General features: G+C 47.6%; 2 protein-coding genes across 2 annotated transcripts in view; both read left to right on the top strand.

Moving 5' to 3' along the window:
• LOC120928817 (zinc finger protein 420-like) overlaps positions 1 to 21,439 on the top strand; it is a 928,736-nt gene that overhangs the window by 79,511 nt on the left and 827,786 nt on the right. The gene's annotated exons all lie outside the window — the stretch shown is intronic.
• Positions 3,915 to 20,179, top strand: LOC120928812 (zinc finger protein 260-like). Its single transcript, XM_040339823.1, has 2 exons — positions 3,915 to 3,978; positions 17,464 to 20,179. The coding sequence occupies exon 2, from the start codon at positions 17,740 to 17,742 to the stop codon at positions 19,861 to 19,863; it is 2,124 nt and encodes a 707-aa protein (XP_040195757.1). The 5' UTR covers positions 3,915 to 3,978; positions 17,464 to 17,739; the 3' UTR covers positions 19,864 to 20,179.

Here is a 21,439-nt window from a genome sequence, read left to right as displayed (position 1 = left end):
GTTTTTTTTTTAGATGCGTGGCGTAAGTGCAGATTTGCACCGGCGGATCGCTGCGCCGTACCCAGAGAACCAGATTACGCCTCCAAATAGACTTCTTCGCCTCGGTGTAACATTTCAACGCCGGCGCGGCGTTGGAGCAGATTTACGCTGTTCGGATCTGGCGCGGCCATGGTTTTTGTGTTTTAAATATGCAAATTAGGTTGTTGGGCCGATTCACCAAATTACGACTGACCGGCGCAGGCTACTCCCGATGCGCGTAACTGGAAATTCCGGCGCCAAGTTACCCCTCATAAAAGCAGGGGTAACTTTGCACCAGACTTGCAGAGGTCAGCTGGAGAGCAGCTAAAGCAGCAGCGTTACAGTCGACCTGAGCAACCAGACTTGCTGGACAACACATCTGTGTGCCAACATGCCAGGGGCAGCCGTGGTCCTTGCACTATTGCGACGGGCACGTAGGAGGGCACGGGAGAGTATATTTCGCACGCGCATTGACGTCTTTGCCATGGGGGAATTGGAGGTGTATCGCACCTACAGATTCAGCCGTGAAGCCATCATGGAAATAACCACAACCCTGCAGGATGACATCACCAGCCCAACACACCGCACACAAGCAGTGCAGCCACTGGTGAAGGTCCTGGCAACACTGCATTTCCTGGCCACTGGATCTTTTCAGCGCACAAGTGGATTGTCGGCTGGGATGTCACAATCCACCATGAGCAGATGTGTGCACCAGGTTGTCCCCGCAATCCTGAGACGCATGGCCAACCAAATCATAAAACCCACCCAGGAGGTCCATCGGATGAAGACAATGACAGATTTCTACCAAATTGCCAGATTCCCACGCACCCTGGGGGCCATTGATTGTACCCATGTGGCACTACAGCCCCCCCCCCCCGTGAGACAGAGCACATATACTGCAATAGAAAGCATTGGCATTCCATCAATGTCCAGGTGATAGCCGATGCCCAATGCCTCATATGGCACGTCCGTGCCAAACACCCAGGGTCCAGCCACGACAGCTTCATATACCGTCAAAGCAACATCCCAACAGAATTCGAGCAGAACGTGTATGGGGACAACTGGCTGGTTGGTGAGTGACATGGGTGTCAGGCATGACTGTCCCTCCCCATGATGCAGACATCACGAGGGGCACATGCATGACTAACATCCTCCTATCTTTTCCCTTCCAGGTGACGCGGCATATGCACTTGGACCTCATCTAATGACAGATCCCCAAATACAACCCCTCCACCCACTGACAGATCCCCAAATACCACCCCTCTGCCCACTGACAGACCCCCAAATACCACCCCTCCGCTCACTGACAGACCCCCAAATACCACCCCTCTGCCCACTGACAGACCCCCAAATACCACCCCTCCACCCACTGACAGATCCTCAACCCTCCCAAATACCACCCTCTCCCCCCACTGACAGACCCCCAAATACCACCCCTCCACCCACTGACAGATCCTCAACCCTCCCAAATACCACCCTCTCCCCCCACTGACAGACCCCCAAATACCACCCCTCCACTTACTGACAGACCCTCAAACCTCTCAAATACCACTCCCTCCCTTCACTGACAGACCCCCAAATACCACCCCTCCGCCCACTGACAGACGCCCAAATACCACCCCTCCACCCACTGACAGATCCTCAACCCTCCCAAATACCACCCCCTCCCTCCACTGACAGACCCCCAAATACCACCCCTCCGCCCACTGACAGACCCCCAAATACCACCCCTCCGCCCACTGACAGACCCTCAACCCTCCCTCCACTGACAGACCCCCAAATACCACCCCTCCGCCCACTGACAGACCCCCAAATACCACCCCTCCGCCCACTGACAGATCCTCAACCCTCCCAAATACCACCCTCTCCCCCCCACTGACAGACCCCCAAATACCACCCCTCCACTTACTGACAGACCCCCAACCCTCCCAAATATCACTCCCTCCCTTCACTGACAGACCCCCAAATACCACCCCTCTGCCCACTGACAGACCCCCAAATACCACACTCTCCCCCCACTGAGAGACCCCCAAATAACACCCCCCCCCCCACTGACAGACCCTCCAAACCCCCTAAAAACCTCCCCTATGTGACAAAAATGTTTTAAAGATAAAATAAAAATTTAAGTCTGCAGCTACAAATACTGCAGCTGCTGACTTTTACTACCTGTCCAGGCATCAAGCTGTGTCTTCACCCGAGCCAATTCTTGAATGGGCTCTTGGGTGCTGGCACCGCCATCTTGGCTAATGGAAACTGGCATTTTTTTACAAAAAAAATAGAGTTACGCCCAAGCACATAAAATCTCCCCCTCTGAAAAAAAATGTGAGACCCCCTACCCCCACATATATGCATTTACGAACGCAAACACGCGCTTCAGGACGCCTACGCTTAAAACGTTGATTGAGATGCACATTACATGTCGCCGCACACGTGGCTTTTTAAGCGTTGCATATAGAAAATACAGAGCACAGAAGATTGTCCCCATTTTACTGGCGCACGCTCATTTAAGGTTTGACATGTTGGGTATCTATTTACTTGCTGCAACCTCGTCTTGTATATCTTACCAAAAACATGAGTAATTTATTGCATTTGTTTTCCCTTAAAATTCACTTTAGTGTGTATTTTACTGAAATTCTGCATTTTTCTAGATATTTGCGGTAATATTGTGTAACATAGAAAATGGGAACTGCCGCTATTTGATTCTCTAGGGTGTCTGCTTTCAGAAATCATATCATATTTGGGGGGTTTGATGTAATCTTCTGGCCGAAAATTATTTTTTAAATATGTCTGCAAAAACAGCTCTGGCAGTGAAAGAGTTAAAGTTGAATGAAAAATAAATAAACTGTGGAGGTCACATGATTCCTTTGGAGGGCGGGGCTCCAGTCTGCAGCCAGACACCAGAAATGCAGATGTGACAGGAAACATGTGACCTCTACTTCTAACAGTTGTGTCTATTAAATGTTTTTTTACATAAAAAAAAAAAAGGTTTGGAGGCCACATGTTTCCTGTCAAATGTGGAGCTTCAGTCTGCAGCCAATACAGGAAGAATGAACCCCTGAGCTACAAGAAAATGGAGGACACCCCTCCCCTCTCTGATCTACAAGAAAATGGAGGACACCCCTCCCCTCTCTGATCTACAAGAAAATGGAGGACACCCCTCCCCTCTCTGATCTACAAGAAAATGGAGGACACTCCTCCCCTCTCTGATCTACAAGAAAATGGAGGACACCCCTCCCCTCTCTGATCTACAAGAAAATGGAGGACACCCCTCCCCTCTCTGATCTACAAGAAAATGGAGGACACCCCTCCCCTCTCTGATATACAAGAAAATGGAGGACACCCCCCTCCCCTCTCTGGTCTACAAGAAAATGGAGGACACCCCCCTCCCCTCTCTGATCTACAAGAAAATGCAGGACACTCCTCCCCTCTCTGATCTACAAGAAAATGGAGGACACCCCTCCCCTCTCTGATCTACAAGAAAATGGAGGACACCCCTCCCCTCTCTGATCTACAAGAAAATGGAGGACACCCCTCCCCTCTCTGATATACAAGAAAATGGAGGACACCCCCCTCCCCTCTCTGGTCTACAAGAAAATGGAGGACACCCCTCCCCTCTCTGATCTACAAGAAAATGGAGGACACTCCTCCCCTCTCTGATATACAAGAAAATGGAGGACACCCCCCTCCCCTCTCTGGTCTACAAGAAAATGGAGGACACCCCCCCTCCCCTCTCTGATCTACAAGAAAATGGAGGACACCCCTCCCCTCTCTGATATACAAGAAAATGGAGGACACCCCTCCCCTCTCGGATATACAAGAAAATGGAGGACACCCCCCTCCCCTCTTTAAGCTACAAGAAAATGAAGAATAACACCCCATCCCCCTTCTCCTCTTCTGTCCACACATTACTGCAGCAGAGACAGACAAAAGACTGAAGAAAAGATGTCTGGAGAGATCGGGGTAAGAATAGGGAGCTATGGAGGGGCAATGTGGGGTCACTATGGGGGAGGGGCAGTACAGTAAGTGCACACCAATGTACTGAGAACAATCAGGTCATGGTGAACTTTTTGCACACAACATCACCTACATTCCCCTCCCCCCCCACAGAGATCACCTACCTCCCCCCCCACAGAGATCACCTACCTTCCCCTCCTCCTCCCCCACAGAGATCACCTACCTTCCCCTCCTCCTCCCCCACACATATGACCTACCTCCACTCCTCCCCACATAGAGATCACCTACCTCCCCCCACACAGATCACCTACCCCCCCCCACACAGATCACCTACCCCCCAACACACACACACAGATCAATTACCTCCTACCCACAGATCACCATACCACCCCCCCCCACACACACACACTTACATGCATAGATCACCTACCTTACCCCCACACACACAGATCACCATACCACCCCCCCCCCCACACACACACACTTACATGCATAGATCACCTACCTTACCCCCACACACACAGATCACCATACCACCCCCCCCCCCCCACACACACTTACATGCATAGATCACCTACCTTACCCACACACACACAGATCAATTATCTCCCACCCACAGATCACCTACCCCCAACACATACACAGATCACCTACCTTCTCCCCCCCCCCCACACACACACACCGATAAATTACCTCCCACCCACAGATGACTTACCCCACACACACAGCTCACCTACCTCCCCCCCCCACACAGATCACCTACCTCCCCTCCTCCTTCCCGCACACAGATCATCTACCCACTAAGGATGAGCTCCGGCTTGTTCGCATTGAACACGTGTGGAGCCCGCCAGGAAGACGGCACCCGCGCTGCGCTAATCACAGCCAGGCAGACATTTCCCGATGCTCGGCTGCAGAGATCGGGAAATGTCTGCCTGGCTGTGATTAGCGCAGCGCGGGTGCCGTCTTCCTGGTGGGCTCCACACGTGTTCAATGCGAACAAGCCGGAGCTCATCCTTACTACCCACCAACACACACATACATACATACATATCAATTACCTCCCACCCGCAGATCAACATACCCCCCCCCCCCCCACACACACATACATAGATCACCTACCTTATCCCCACACACACACAGATCAATTACCTCCCCCCCCACATGCTTACATACATAGATCACCTACCTTATCTCCCCCCCCCCCCCCACACACACACAGATCAATTACCTCCCACCCGCAGATCACCATACCCCCCCCACCCACACACATACATACATAGATCACCTACCTTAACCCCCCCCCCCACACACACACACACAGATCACCTACCTTATCCCCACACACACAGATCAATTATCTCCCACCCACAGATCACCTACCTTCTCCTCTCCCCCCCCCCCACACAAAGATCGATTACCTCCCACCCACAGATCACTTACCTCACACTAACACAGATCACCTACCCCCCACACACAGATCACCTACCTCCCCCCCAGATCACCTACCTCCCCCCCCCACACACACACACACACAGATCACCTGCCTCCCCCCCCCAACACACAGATCATCTACCCCACCCCACACAGATTACCTACCCCCCCCCCAAAAAACACAGATCACCTACCCACACACACACACAGATCAATTATCTCCCACCCACAGATCACCTACCTTGTCCTCTCCCCCCCCCCCACACAAAGATCGATTACCTCCCACCCACAGATCACTTACCTCACACTAACACAGATCACCTACCCCCCACACACAGATCACCTACCTCACACACAGATCACCTACCCCCCCCCAGAAACACACACACAGATCACCTGCCTCCCCCCCCGCCAACACACAGATCATCTACCCCACCCCACACAGACACAGATCACCTACCCCCCCCCCCCAAAACACAGATCACCTACCCACACACACACACACACACACAGATCAATTAACTCCTACCCCCCACACACATCACACAGCAGAATGGTAGAGTACATTTTGCATCATTTTAACTGGTTGCCGGTAGAGTTGGGTGAATGGTTCGGCCCGGGCATTGGCTTTTCGCCCGTTCAACGAACACCCAAATTATCAGGGCATTCGACCGTTTTTTCGGCCCTCCAAATAACCACAATGCACTGCTTCGCCGCACAGTGCATTGAATGCTCTGATTGGGCAAAGCTTTCATTGCTTCAGCCAATCGGGACACAGAGCCCTGTCAGAGCCATGATTGGTAAAAGTAATGATGACTCCATCCAATCATGGCTTATTGCTATTAGTCCGGCCCCACACTATGAAAATATTCTTCCCATGGCGGCCTTTTGTAGTGTGATTAGGGGCGTGGAGAGAGATGGACCAGGGCTCTGCTCAGTGCTACTAGACCAAGGGTGTCAAATTCAAATTCATCGCGGGCCGCATCAGCATTATGATTGTGAAGCGCCGGTAGGATCTGTAAGATTAGATGTCCAACGCATCCCCTCCCCTTACATTAGATGTCAAGAGCCACCCCACCATCAGAAGTTGATTCCCCCACTCTCCCTTATATCACAGTGCACCCCCCTTTCCTTATGCTGCTGCTGGGAAGAAGCTGGATGCATTGCTTGAAAGCAGAGGGGTAGATTCAGGTACGACTTGCCCATTTCTTACGGAGGCGCAGTGTACCGTTTTAACACTGCGCCTCCGTAAATTTCCTACGCTACGCTTGATTCACGGAGCAGTAGCTCCGTAATTTGCGTGGGCGCTCCTGAAAAATGCCCGGCGTAAGCGCGCGTAATTTAAATGATCCCATAGGGGGCGTGGATCATTTAAATTAGGCGCGTTCCCGCGCCGAACGTAGTGCGCATGCTCCGTCGGGAAACTTTCCCGACGTGCATTGCGGCAAATGATTTCGCAAGGACGTCATTTGCTTCAACGTGAACGTAAATGGCGTCCAGCGCTATTCACGATTCACTTACGCAAACAACGTAATTTTCAAACATCGCGATGCGGGAACGACGGTATACTTAGCATTGGCTGCCCCTGCTAATAGCAGGAGCAGCCTTACGCGGAACCCGACGAACGTAAATGACGTAAACTGCATTTGTAGGGCACGCGTACGGTTGTGAATCGGCGTTAGTATGCAATTTGCATACTCTACGCTGACCACTACGGGAACGCCACCTAGCGGCCATCGTAAGAATGCAGCCTACGATATGACGGCATAAGAGCCTTATGCTAGTCATATCTTAGGCTGCAGTAGGCGTATCGAGCTTCCTGAATCAGGAGCAGTCGATACGCCGGCGCAACTAAGCAATTGCGCTGCGTAACTATGGTTACGCAGACGCAATTGCTTGTTGAATCTACCCCAGAAAGTACAAGGTCTGGAGTAAGACCAGAGGAGGGCTGGAGCTCTACTGCAGCTGCAGGAGAGGTGCGAGGGCCACATGAAATGGCCTGGAGGGTTGCATTTGGCCCGCGGGCCTTGTGTTTGACACCTGTGTACTAGACAGTGTGCTATTCTGATTAGATTGTCAGTGTAGAATATCAGTTTAGTGTGAATCTAGGGATAGTTCCGTCGGTGGGCTTGTAGTGTGACCATTCATTTTTACTTTAGTTTCAATTTAAAGGGGTTGTAAAGGTAAAAAAAAAATCCCTAAATATCTTCCTTTACCTTAGTGCAGTCCTCCTTCACTTACCTCATCCTTCCATTTTGCTTTTAAATGTCCTTATTTCTTCTGAGAAATCCTCACTTCCTGTTCTTCTGTCTGTAACTCCACACCGTAATGCAAGGCTTTCGCCCTGGTGTGGAGTGTCGTGCTCGCCCCCTCCCTTGAGGGGGCGAGCAGGAGAGTCAGGACGCCCACTAACACACAGCTCCTTTCTCTATCTGCAACATAGAGAGCCTCCTGACTCTCCTGCTCGCCCCCTCAAGGGTTGACATATGTCTCGTTTAGCTTCAATGCCTCCAAAGCTGCCAGAATCCACCTACACCTCCTGCCTTTCCTCTTGTGTGTTCTGTGGCATAGGAAGAATGGTAAATAAGGGGTACTACAATCGGCTCAAATAAGCAGAATAAATACCGTGGGCTGGATTCAGGTAGAATTGCGCTTTTTTTACGGAGGCGCAGGGCAACGTTTTTGCCCTGCACCCCCGCAAAATTACTGCGCTGCCCTTGATTCACGGAGCAGTAGCTCCGTAAAATTGTGTGGGCGCGCCGGCAAAATGCCCGGCGTAAGCGCGCGCAATTTAAATGATCCCGTAGGGGGCGGGAATCATTTAAATTAGGTGCGTTCCCGCGCCGATCGTAGAGCGCATGCTCCGTCGGGAAACTTTCCCGACGTGCATTGCGGCAAATGACGTCCAGCGCCATTCACGAATCACTTACGCAAACTACGTAAATTTGAAATTTCGCGAAGCGGTAACGACGGGTATACGTAACATTGGCTGCCCCTGCTAATAGCAGGGGCAGCCTTACGCGAAAGACGCCGTACGGAAACGACGTAAACTGCGTACGCAGGGCTCGCGCAACGTTGTGAATCGGCGTTAGTATGCAATTTGCATACTATACGCTGAGCACAACGGGAACGCCACCTAGCGGCCATCGCAAGAATGCAGCCTAAGATATGCGGGCATAAGAGCCTTATGCCGCGCATATCTTAGGCTGCAGTCGGCGTAACGAGGTTCCTGAATCAGGAGCATTCGTTACGCCGGGGCAAGTAAGCAATTGCGCCTGTGTGACTATGGTTACACAGGCGCAATTGCTTCTTGAATCCAGCCCCGTATTTATCGGCGTATACCGCACACTTTGTTGTCCTAAAAAACAGGGCAAAATCGTGGGTTCGCGATATATGCCCGCGCTGTGTTTGAACCACTGCGCCGACATATACCGAGCACAGTACACTCGGGTATAGTCGGGCAGGCTCGGCTCCTCTCGCGGTCACATCCTGTGCGTCCTATACGTCCTTTACGTGAGAGGAGCCAAGCCTGCCCGACTATACCCGAGTGTACTGTGCTCGGTATATGTCGGCGCAGTGGTTCAAACACAGCGCGGGGATCGAGCGGGGAGGACACCACGATGGCCGCAGAAGGACGCCGGACCGGACGAGGCCGCCGATGGACGACGGGCAGGACGCGATGGATGACGGGCAAGACACCGACGAGGGGCATCCAAACTGTAAGTATTTTTTTTTTTTTTTTTCAGGAATTTTCCTTCAAGTTCGGGGGTGCCCGCTATACGCCGGGGCTCGTTATAGCAAGATAAATACTGTAAATAAGCTGAACACTAAAAGATCATCACATAATCCAAATAAGTAATTTTTTAGAAAAAAAAAAAAAAAAAAAAGAGTACAGCGCAAGACAACTCAACAATGACATCAATGCATAAAAAGTCCAATACAAACAGAGGTGGACAAGATGTCCCAAACAGCGTCAAAGAAAGTCCATGTGACAAGGACAAATCCAAGAAATGGCTGACAATCCCCCCACCTCCAGAGCACTCGCTTCGCTCACCTCAGGGTGTGGACCAACTGAGCTCACCGATGGTCAACCACGCATATCCCAGAAGGGTAAAATCTGGAACCGGGCCAGAGACCTCCAAACGATATCCGCAGGGATGAATATAGTGAGAAAAAAGGAGATCGAAGCGCTCACTCATAAACTGGAAAAAAGAGGATTATTTATAAAAAATAAAAAAAAATCCCGACAAACAGGCTTAAATCAAGCGCGTATCTAGAGCAGTAACAGTGAATAGTAAAGGATGGCAGCGTAGCTCCTCCCCCGTACGCGTAATTTTTCTCCTTCATTGATATGCGCTGATGAGGTAGCACAGATGAGGCGGTAGTGATGGGCAACAAATGAGGCAGTACTGATGGGTACCATTGATGGCACTTATGGGCACTGGTAGGTGACACTTATGGGCCACACTGTGGGTGCTAGGTGGGACTGGCAGGTGGCACAAATGAGCAGGCGGCTGCTCTCCCTGATCGGGACCGATTTCCCTCTAACAGCCGCCTCCCAGCAATTCAGGTCCGCGCTGCAGCCGTCTTTCGGCTATAGCGTGGGTCTGAAGAGGTTAAAACATTAATAATAAAGTGCTCGTGTACATCCAAGTGCTTTGTAACACAGATATAAGTGTCCGGTGGTATATAGGCAGGTATGGACTGGCCATTGGGACTACAGGGAGTTTCCCGTTGGGCCGATGGCTCAGTGGGCCGGCTTCAGTGACAGCGGACCGCCGCCCCCCCCCCTCCGCTCCTCTGTCTCTTCCTTCCCATAGCGCTCACCTCCTCTCCCTCCCTGCAGCGCTCACCTGGGGGGAACAGGGAAGCAGGGGGAGGACCAGAGGAGCAGGGGGGCGACAGAGGAGCATGGGGGGAGGGGACAGACAGCTGACTCAACAGCTATGGCCTGGGAGTTTCTCCCTTCTGCCTAATCTTGTCCCATAAGGGGGGCACCGAACTGATTCTTTGCCCCGGGTGAAATAATGTTTAGGTTCCCCACTGGTACTGCCTATCAGAGTACCAGTACCAGCCGTTCTACTCTAATAAAGCAGAATGGCTAGTGGCTAGTGAAGGGGGAGAGGGGGCTTGGGTGGCGAGAGGGGGGGTGGCCGGGGAGTTGTCCTGCCGCCATGAGAGAGACCTGTTAAAGTGGGACAGTCTGGATGAAGTCCAGGGCCGAATTTTTGTCCCAGTCCAGTCCTGTATATAGGGAACAACAATAGTCCCACTTTAAATAGCAAAAAAATGCTATTGTGCAAAAACGAGTCTTTTTATAAAAACAATGCTGTAACAGTTCTGTTTAAAAAAAAAAAAAAAGTGCATATGCGTGGTATCCAGTAATGGCACTGCTTATAAATCCATGTGTCTGAAAATGATTGACAGGTGTTGCAGATCATGCATTGGTGTTCTCATTCCAGTGACCCCCCTAGGTATTAAATGCTCACCTTGGAGTGTGTGACTTGGCAATTATGCTCAGGTGGCTTGTGAACCACCCCTGGGTTCTATAATAGTAACAGGATCCTGAGCTTCCCACGCAGTATCTCTGGAATACTGGGGAATAAAAAGCCTCGATAGTGTGATATCTCTTTAAACGTTTTAAACAAATAAGAACAACCCCCCAATGGGGTACTCGCATGTACCAGGTGCGTCGGTGCACCACTCTGTGTATGGCATTAAAAATATTACAGCGGCTCGACAGGCAGTCCGTTTACATCCGACCGCCCATAGAGGAGAACAGGCTGTGTCTGTGTCCACTCTGCATCAGTGTAGAGGACACGGACCAGGTCAAGAGGATCGCTGCTAACTTACTGCATGATTGTGGAGGGAAGGGAGAGAGAGAAGCAGACTTCTGGAGAAGATGAGCTCGACCAAGGAAAAAGGTGAAGTGACATGGAGAGGAGAACATGCTGAGGGTGGCAGCGAAGTGAATAATAGTTGCAGAATGGAGAGATGAGGAAAAATTTGAGTGACTGGAACTGCAGTGTTGGGGAATCGGCACATTGTGCATATGAGGGAGAATAACAGACTCTCCCGTCAGGCAGGAGAAGTGGCAGAAGCTCCCTGTGCGTCCCTCGCTCCCCCCCTCACAGATTAAGAGTGCCCGGGGCAGGCTCTCCACCGAGTAACCATGCTGTTCTTCTTGCAGTCTTTGGACCCCTCACACAGTGGCGGAATGCCAGGGCCCTGTCGCAAGTGCGACTGCTGCGACCCTGGTAGTTCCGGCACTGTCCCAAGCTTTGAAGAAATCACAGAGCACTGTTCAATCCGTCATCCGAAAATGGAAAGAGTATGGCACAACTGCAAACCTACCAAAACATGGCCATCCACCTAAACTGACCGGCCTGTCAAGGAGAACATTAATCAGAGAAGAAGCCAAGAGGCCCATGGAAACTGGAGGAGCTGCAGAGATCCACAGCTCAGCTCCGGTGGGAGAATCTGTCCACAGGACAACTATTAGTTGTGGACGCAACAAATCTGGTTCTTTATGGAAGAGTGGCAAGAAGAAAGACATTGTTGAAAGAAACCCATAAGAAGTCCCGTTTGCAGTTTGCGAGAAGTAATGTGGGGGAGGGGACACAGCAAACATGTGGAAGAAGGTGCTCTGGTCAGGTGAGACCAAAATTGAACTTTTTTGCCTAAAAACAAAACGCTATGTGTGACGGAAAACTTAACACTGCACATCACCCTGAACATACCTTCCGCACAGTGAAACATGGTGGTGGCAGCATCTTGTTGTGGGGAAGATTTTCTTCAGCAGGGACAGGGAAGCTGGTCAGAGTTGATGGGAAGATGGATGGAGCAAAATACAGGGCAATCTTAGAAGAAAACCTCCTTAGAGTCTGCAAAAGAATTGAGACTGGGGCAAGGGTTCACCTTCTAGCAGGACAACAACCCTAAACATACAGCCAGAGCTACAGTGGAATGGTTCAGGGGTCTCCAAACTTTCCAAACACGGGGCCAGTTTATTGCCCCTCAGACTTTACGGTGTCATTGGGAGGAATTGTGCCCCTTCAATGGTCTCAGTGGGGGGTGGGGTTATGGTGACCACATTTCCAAACTGCCATTCAGGGACACACCTCAGCATACATCGGTCGGTGACATCAAAAGGGGCGGTGCCACCATGTGACATCGCTGAGTGGCCCCACCCCTTACCTATTTAAGCATGTTTCATGTATGTTAGCCCAACATTGCAGGCGGCCACTTAGAGTCACAGGGCCGGATTCAGAAAGAATATACGACGGCGTATCTCCTGATACGACTGTCAGATTTCAGAGATACGATGGCGTATCTATGCGCCTGATTCATAGAATCAGGTTACGCATAGATATGCCTAAGATCCGACAGGTGTAAGTGACTTACACTGTCGGATCTTAGGCTGCAATTCCAGGCCGGCCACTAGGTGGCGCTTCCATATCTTTTACGCGTCAGATATGCAAATGAGCATTTACGCAGTTAAGTATGGCCGTCGTTCCCGCGCCGAGTTTTGAGTCTTTTGCGTAAGTCGTTCGCGAATACGGACGGATGTAATTTACGTTAACGTCAAAACCAATGACGTCCTTGCGACGTCATTTGGAGCAATGCACGCTGGGAAAATTTGCGGACGGCGCATGCGCTGTTAGATCGGCGCGGGGACACGCCTGATTTAAATTGTACACGCCCCCTAGCCGCGGAATTTACGATACGCCACGGCAATTTTAGAGGCAAGTGCTTTCTGAATAAAGCACTTGCCTCAAAAAATTGCGGCGGCGTAACGTAAATCGGATAGGTTACGCGGATCTAAAGATCCGCTAACCTATCTGAATCTAGGCCACATAGTGCAATTGTTCTTACAATGTTGGGCTAACATACATGAATCAAATGCGTTTTATATCCAAGGCACTAAAGTTGTATATAAAACCCTGTACTTTTAACTACAAAGGGTATACAAATAACCTGAGGGATCTGGAGTAAAAACTGGACATACACTGACCTAGCTGATCCCTACACTGACCACTATACTAACCTACCTGATCCCTACACTGACCTACCCTGATCACTACACTGACCACTATACTAACCTACCTGATTCCTACACTGACCACTATACTAACCTACCTGATTCCTACACTGACCACTATACTAACCTACCTGATCCCTACACTGACCACTATACTAACCTACCTAATCCCTACACCGACCACTATACTACTCCCTACCTGATCCCTACACTGACCATTACACTGACCTACCTGATCCCTACACCGACCTACTGGATCCCTACACTGACCATCAAATGCAGCCTCACTGTGCCCATCAAATGCAGCCTCACTGTGCCCATCAAATGCAGCCTCACTGTGCCCATTAAACACAGCTGCTGTGCCCATCAAACGTTGCCACTGTTCTATCAAATGCTCCCACTGTGCCCCCCCCCCGTCTGCTCTCTGATAGAGGGGGGTGGCTGGAAAGAGGGGGCGGCCTTACACCACTGCCTCTACTTAAACAAGACCCCCAGCAGTGTGTGTGTGTGTGTGTGTGTGTGATAAGAAGGGACCCCAATACAGGCAAGCAAAGTGCCGCTTTTGGCCCCTGGGCCACAGTTTGGAGAGCACTGGTTTAGATCAAAGCATATTTATGTTTTAGAATGGCCCAATCACAGTCCAGACTCAAATCTAATTGAGAATCTGTGGCAAGACTTGAAAATTGCTGTTCAGACGCTCTCCATACAATCTGACAGAGCTTGAGATATTTTGCAAAGAAGAACATGTGCAAAGTTTGTAGAGACACCCCAAAAAAAACTCTAATTGCAGTGAAAGGTGGTTCTACAAATTATTGATTTAGGGGGGCTGAATACAAATGTACCCCACACTTTTCACATATTTATTTGTAAAACATTTTGAAAACTATTTATCATTTTCCTTCCATTTCACAATGATGTGCCACTTTGTGTTGGTCCATCCCATAAAATCCCAATAAAATACATTTTACATTTTTGGTTGTAACATGACAAGATGTGGAAAATTTCAAGGGGTATGAATACTTTTTCAAGGCATTGTACACTGCGTAATATCATATTGTCCATTACACCAACCAGTTGGGAATTTTGTATTGTGATTTTGTGCAAATGTGTTTGACCGCTGTACAGATATCGTGTGACATAAACATATGCAGTGCCCATCATTTTATTCTTTAGGGCCTCTGCTTTAAAAGAACCTATACATGTTTGGGGGTTCTAAGGCGTAATATCTAAAGATGTTTTTTTTTACATGTAGGAGATGAATGTTTTGGTCTGGACTGGAAATGGTTAGAGAGGATCCTCTTGGTAGGACCTGTATCATACCTGCCAACCCCTTTGCCGTGCACTCTAAACCAGAATGGTATTAATATCATTCATGCTGCATTTAACGTTTATCCACACCGTTTATTGCTAATTTTCTAACTCGCATATTGATTATTTTTTTTGCAATCTTTTACTTATATATTGATTAGTGGTTCCAAATTAATATCTACTGCAGTAGGGAACAGACACAAAAGATACACTCTGCATCTTTCCAAATAACTGTTCTGCTTTATTATGACGTAATTGAAGGTTTTTTACACATGATTACGTAGGTATCACATTAATATTACAATTGTACGTTTATGGTAACAAGGGGCGTAACATAAGCAGACTAATTCTAATCGGGACTCGAAAGAATGCAACATGTAATGAAAACATTATTAGTGTCGTGTGCACAGTGAGGGCAGTGTGCAATATATACAAAATGGAATACAGTTATATACAGAACTTTCAAATTTCCGTAACGCACATCAAGGCTACATAAGAGAAGAGGTTTTGTCATTGAAAATAAAGCTTTGTTCGTGAAAAAAAATGCTTCTAACTTTTTTTTTTTTTTTTTTAACTGGCTCCTAGATATAGTTTTTACCCATATCAATTGATTAAAAGCATTTACTACTAAATGTGTCCATCTGTTTTCTGGTAATAACACATTGCCAGGTTAAAGGTATTCATACTTGTGTCCTTATATGTAGGGTTGTCCCGATACCAGTATCTGTATCGGGACCGATACCGAGTATTTGCGGGAGTACTTGTACTCCCGCAAATGCCCCCGATGCCTCACCCGATACTCGCCCCCGCCGCCTCCGCCACGAATGCCGTCGCATACCGCAACAACGCCGCCGCTGCCTGGTTAAACAGCGTGCGGGGAATATCACAGCTTTCATTTGAATAGCTGTAGTGTTTCCCGCCGCGCCGCGTATAGACACTCCACCTTGCTCGGGATTGGACGGATCTGTCCAATCCCGAGCAAGGGGGGAGTGTCTATACGTGGCGCAGCGGGGGAACACTACAGCTATTCAAATGAAAGCTGTGATGGTCCCCGCACGCTGATTAACCATGCGGCGGCGGCATCTAGGTATGGGGGGACATGGCTGCATATGTGGGGGGACATGGCTGCATATGTGGGGGGACATGGCTGCATATGTGGGGGGACATGGCTGCATATGTGGGGGGACATGGCTGCATTTGGGGACACATTTAAAAAAAGTATCGGTATCGGCGAGTACTTGAAAAAAAGTATCGGTACTTGTACTCGGTCCTAAAAAAGTGGTATCGGGACAACCCTACTTATATGTGCTTGCGACCCTTGAGCCAACCAAGTATGCCAGAGGGGCTTGTGTGGTTCTTGGGATCAAGGAGCAGAAAAGAGAACCCAAAATTACCAAGCGACTGCTTGGGGGTAGTGCTACATAATGATCTTTATAAAGAATAAAAGTTCTACAAGCTAGGACTTTACCCTTGGATGGTTCAGTTGATATGCAGTTGGCTAAAGGATAGATACCAGAGTGTGGTTACAAAGAGGAGTCACTAGCGGTGGTCTACTACAAGGCTCTGCACTGGGTCCTCTTCCATTTAATATATATATTTGTAAGTGATATATCTAAAAGGGGTTGTAAAGGTTCATGTTTTTTCACCTTAATGCATTCTATGTTTTATTTTTTATGCTATCAACAAAAAATGACAGACAATTTTGGAAAAAACCTAACGACAAAACAATTTATCCTCCTCCACTGGAAAAGCACATCACCTCCATCCCTCAAGGAATGGCTAGGCCTCATGAACACTACTTTAAGATCATGAACAGGTTATTTACCTGCACCGTGGATGCCCTGCTAAATTTGAGATGGTGTGGGGAGGAGGTTACTACTATGTGACTCTGGAATGTGCCATAGTGGTGCTCTATTGGTACTGTCATTTCTTTTTTTCAGCCACTAGGTGGAGCTGTATGCTCTCTTCAGTGAGCTGACATCTGTACGTAGTTCTATGATGTTGGAACCTGTAATTTATTTTTGTACATTACAACTTTAGATTATTTTGTAAGTGTTTATGAAACATGTATTCTTGAATGTGATCCAATAAAACTTTGTTCTGATTAAGAAAAAAAACATTAAAACCATTTTAGAGAAAAAAAAGTTGCAGTAACAAATGCTCACAAAGCTTAAAGCGGGGGTTCACCCCTAAAGAAAATTCTAACATTACATTGAGCTCACTACCGACATTGACAGTATGCAGATCTTTTTTTTTTTTTTTTTTGCTGTACATACTGTTTTTACGTTATTTTTCCTCCGGGTAGTGAATCCCGCGGGAGTGGGCGTTCCTATGCACAGGCTAAGTGATTGATGTATGACAAAAGCTTCCCCTCGGCGCATACGAAAGAAGCCGGACTGCGAGTCGGCTCTATACGGCGCCTGCGCACCGATGTTCGGCTTCTTTCTGCTTTATTGTACTTCTGCTTTATTGTACAGTTTCTCTGTACTAAAAATGCTCCGAATGGGTCCAAAGAATGAATGAAATTATACCACCCAAAGGCAATAATGGGAATAATAGTGTTCCCTGTAATTTAAATACGAAAATGTAAACATGTCTATCGCACACTATTTTAAAATGTAATAATGAAGGTTAAATGAAAGAGAAAGCAACTTTACTGCAGCCAAATTTACAGAATTTCTATATTTGTTTTTTTTTTTATCTCCTTACAGGTGGATTGATGAACCAAATTTCTGTGCAGGTTGGTGAGGCACCCCAGTGCCAAGTCCATATGAGTGTACTGGAGGATTCACTCTGGACACAAGCCATATCAATTTCCAAAATTTGATGATTGTTTTGGATATTCTTCGGCATTGATCCAGCCTCAGAAGTTTTGGGGGGGGTTCTGGAGGTGACAACGGAATTAAGTCAAATTCAAGAGAGAAGCAATACCTTCTCTGGATTGTGACAAAGGCTTTACTGCAAAATCAGACCTAACTAAATACCAGATGGAACACATAGAAGGGATGCCGTATCTTGGTTCGCAATGCGTCATAGCTATTACAATGCAACCCACCCTTGGACATGAGATTGTTCACAGTAAAGTGAAGAGGTATTTTTGTACTAAATGTGGCAAAGCATTTACAGCAATGTCAAAACTTCTCGCACATGATAGGGTTCATACAGGAGAGAAGCCATTTCAGTGTTCCAAATGTGACAAAGCTTTCACAACAAAGGGAAATCTTATTGCACATGAGAGGGTTCATACAGGAGAGAAGCCATTTCAGTGTTCCAAATGTGACAAAGCTTTCACAACAAAGGAAAATCTTATTGCACATGAGAGAGTTCATACAGAAGAGCCACCGTTTCAATGTTCCAAATGTGGCAAAGCTTTCACAACAAAGGGAAATCTTATCACACACGAGAGGGTTCATACAGGAGAGAAGCCATTTCAGTGTTCCGAATGTGGCAAAGCTTTTGCCAAAAAGACAAATCTTATTACACACCAGAGGGTTCATACGGGAGAGAAGCCATTTCCGTGTTCCGAATGTGGAAAAGCTTTCGCAACAAAGAAAAAAATGATCAAACACCTGATGGTTCATGCAGGGGAGAGGCCATTTCAGTGTCCTGAATGTGGCAAAGCTTTTACACAAAAGTCAATTCTTACCAGTCATATGAAGATTCACACTGGAGCAAAACAATTTCAGTGTTCAGAATGTGACAGAGCTTTTTTAAGGAAGCCAGATCTTCGCAAACATCAGAAGATTCACACAAAACCATTTAGGTGTTTTGAATGTGGCACGGCTTTTTCAACAAATTCACAGCTTGTCAGACACCGAAGAGCTCCCACTGGAGAGAAGCCATATCCATGCTTAAAATGTGATAAATCTTTTACACAAAAGCCATGTCTTATTACACACCAAATGGTTCACACCGGAGGGAACCTGCATCAGTGTTCTGACTGTGGAAAAGCTTTTGCAGGGAAGTTGGCTTTTATCGTGCACCAAAAGGCTCACCATCGAAAAAAGCCTTATTCTTGTTCAGAATGTGACAAAGCTTTTACAGCAAAGTCATCATTTATCCTACACCGGAGGGCTCATTCTAGAGAGAAGCCGTATCAATGTTCTGAATGTAAAAAAGCTTTTCCATGGAAATCACACCTTATCACACACCAAAGAGTTCACACTGGAGAGAAGCCCTATCAATGTTCAGAATGTAATAAAGCTTTTAAAAGGAAGTCAGAGCTCATCATGCACCAGAGGGTCCACACCGGAGAGAAGCCATATCAATGTTCTGAATGTAACAAAGCTTTTAGGGTGAAATCTTTACTTCTCAGACACGTGAGGGTCCACACTGGAGTGAAGCCATTTCGTTGTTTGAAATGTGACAAAGCTTTTACATTGAAGGGAAACCTTATCATGCACGAGAGGATTCACACTGGAGAGAAGCCGTACAAGTGTTCTGAATGTGACAGAGCTTTTGTGCAGAAGGCAGAGCTTATTGTACATGAGAGGGACCACACTGGAGAGAAGCCGTACCAGTGTTCTGAATGTGACAAAACTTTTAAAATGAAGACCAGCCTTGTGAATCACAAGAAGGTACACACTGGAGGAAAGCCATATCAGTGTCCTGAATGTGGCAAAGCATTTTTAATGAGGTCATACCTTGCCAAACACCGGATGATTCACAAGAGAGATAAACCATTTCAGTGTTCTGAATGTAACAAAGCATTTTCAATGAGGTCGTACCTTGTCAAACACCGTATGGTTCACACAGGAGATAAACCATTTCAGTGTTCTGAATGTGGTAAAGGTTTTATAAAGATGTCAGATCTTATCAGACATAAGGAAATTCACACTAGAGAAACATTATACATAGAGAAGACTTTTCACTGTTCTGAATGTAACAAAGCTTTTACACAGAAGACAAATCTTATCAGACATGAGAGGATTCACACTGGAGAGAAGCCTTATCAATGTTCTGAATGTGATAAAGCTTTTATACAAAAGTCACATCTTATCAGACACCTGAAGGTTCACACTGGAAACAAATCATGTTCTGAATTGGACAAAGCTTATCTGGCCCCAGAGGGTTCACCCTCTTCATCCTCCACTGTAGAGCAGAAATTCTGAGAGAAGGAGGGATAATAAAGGGGTAAAAGCTACAAAGATTTTGGGGTGTCCCAGCAGTTTCACACCCCATGTTATCCAACAATCTAGTGGAAGGTACAATGATACTTTGAAAAACAAACTTCTTGATCAAACAGGAATGTATTGGATGGATGGATTGAGTTTAGCGCTTGTCCATCAGGCACACACCTAGAGAGTCATGGAATACTTTGCCTTTCGAGATACTTTTTGGACAAGCGCCAATGATTGAACTGCATTTTCGTTAATGATTCTCATCCTTTTTTTTTTTTTTTGCTTATGAAGCTTTGATTGAACATATAGGGGCAGATCCACAAAAGAATTACGCCGGCGTATCTATTGATACGCTGGCGTAATTTAAAATTTCCCGCGTCGTATCTTTGTTTTGTATCTACAAAACAAGATACGACGGCATCTCGGATCGATCCGACAGGCGTACGTCTTAGTACGCCATCGGATCTTAGATGCAATTTTTCGCCGGCCGCTAGGTGGCGTTTCCGTCGAATTCCACGTTGAGTATGCAAATTAGCTAGTTACGTACGTCCGGCCGGCGCATTTTTTTACGTCGTTTGCGTTTGGCTTTTTCCGGTGTATAGTTAAAGCTACTATATGGTGGCGTACTCAATGTTAAGTATGGCCGTCGTTCCCGCCTCACATTTTGAATTTATTACGTCGTTTGCGTAAGTCATTCGCGAATAGGGATTTGCGTAGAATGACGTCACCGTCGTGAGCATTGGCTTGTTCCGGGTTAATTTCGAGCATGCGCACTGGGATACCCCCACGGACGGCGCATGCGCAGTTTAAAGAAAACGTTGTTTACGTCGGGTCACAACGTATTTACATAAAACACGCCCCCATCACAGAGATTTGAATGCCGCGCTATTACGCCGCCAAAGATACACTACGCCACCGTAACTTACGGCGTGGATTCTTTGTGGATTTGAAAAAAAAAAAGTAATTTACGGCTGCGTAGTGTATCTTAGATACGCTACGCCCGGCGGATAAATGCGCCGCTGTACGAGGATCTGCCCCATAATGTGTTTGCAAAATAAAATACATGATTTGAATTCCCAAGTGTTTTCTTTATTTTTAGATCCCCAGCTAATACATTAAGAATTCTTCCTCTCTGAGTAGTGGTCGATTGCCATTTTTCCAAGCCTCTGCAGTTAAACTTGAGGGCTCCAAATAGAGCTGGTCATACACTGATTGAAATTTGGTGGCTTTAACAGGGAATGGATGAATTTAAATTAGTGTGTGGTCATCCCTGCTTGAGAGAAGTTGATCTTTGACTTCTGTCAGGGGGACATGTTGGAAAACCTTTTTTCGATTGGCAGTTGCAGCCACTGATCAGTTTATTCTGACAGCAGTGAGTGCCTGAAAAATCCTAGCGTGGGGGATTCCTTCACCCCCTCCCCTCCTTTTTGGTGTGGATGGAGGAAATGGCCATAAAAAATCTAACCAGGTATGCCTCCCATTGCAGAAAGGTTCCCTTCTCCTCTGTAACCACAGCACTCCAGGCAGGTCTAGGCCTGGGACACCAGCTGAGGAGGAGTCACAGTTC

This window comes from Rana temporaria, chromosome 2 (assembly GCF_905171775.1).
Source record: "Rana temporaria chromosome 2, aRanTem1.1, whole genome shotgun sequence".
Taxonomy (NCBI): domain Eukaryota; kingdom Metazoa; phylum Chordata; class Amphibia; order Anura; family Ranidae; genus Rana; species Rana temporaria.
Note: the sequence above shows the minus strand (reverse complement) of the source record. Positions and strands in the feature narration are given on the sequence as shown.

What these genes read in the sequence shown, in the direction of transcription:
- LOC120928812 (XM_040339823.1), top strand. Translation starts at nt 17,740, where the DNA reads ATGGAACACATAGAAGGGATGCCGTATCTTGGTTCGCAATGCGTCATA.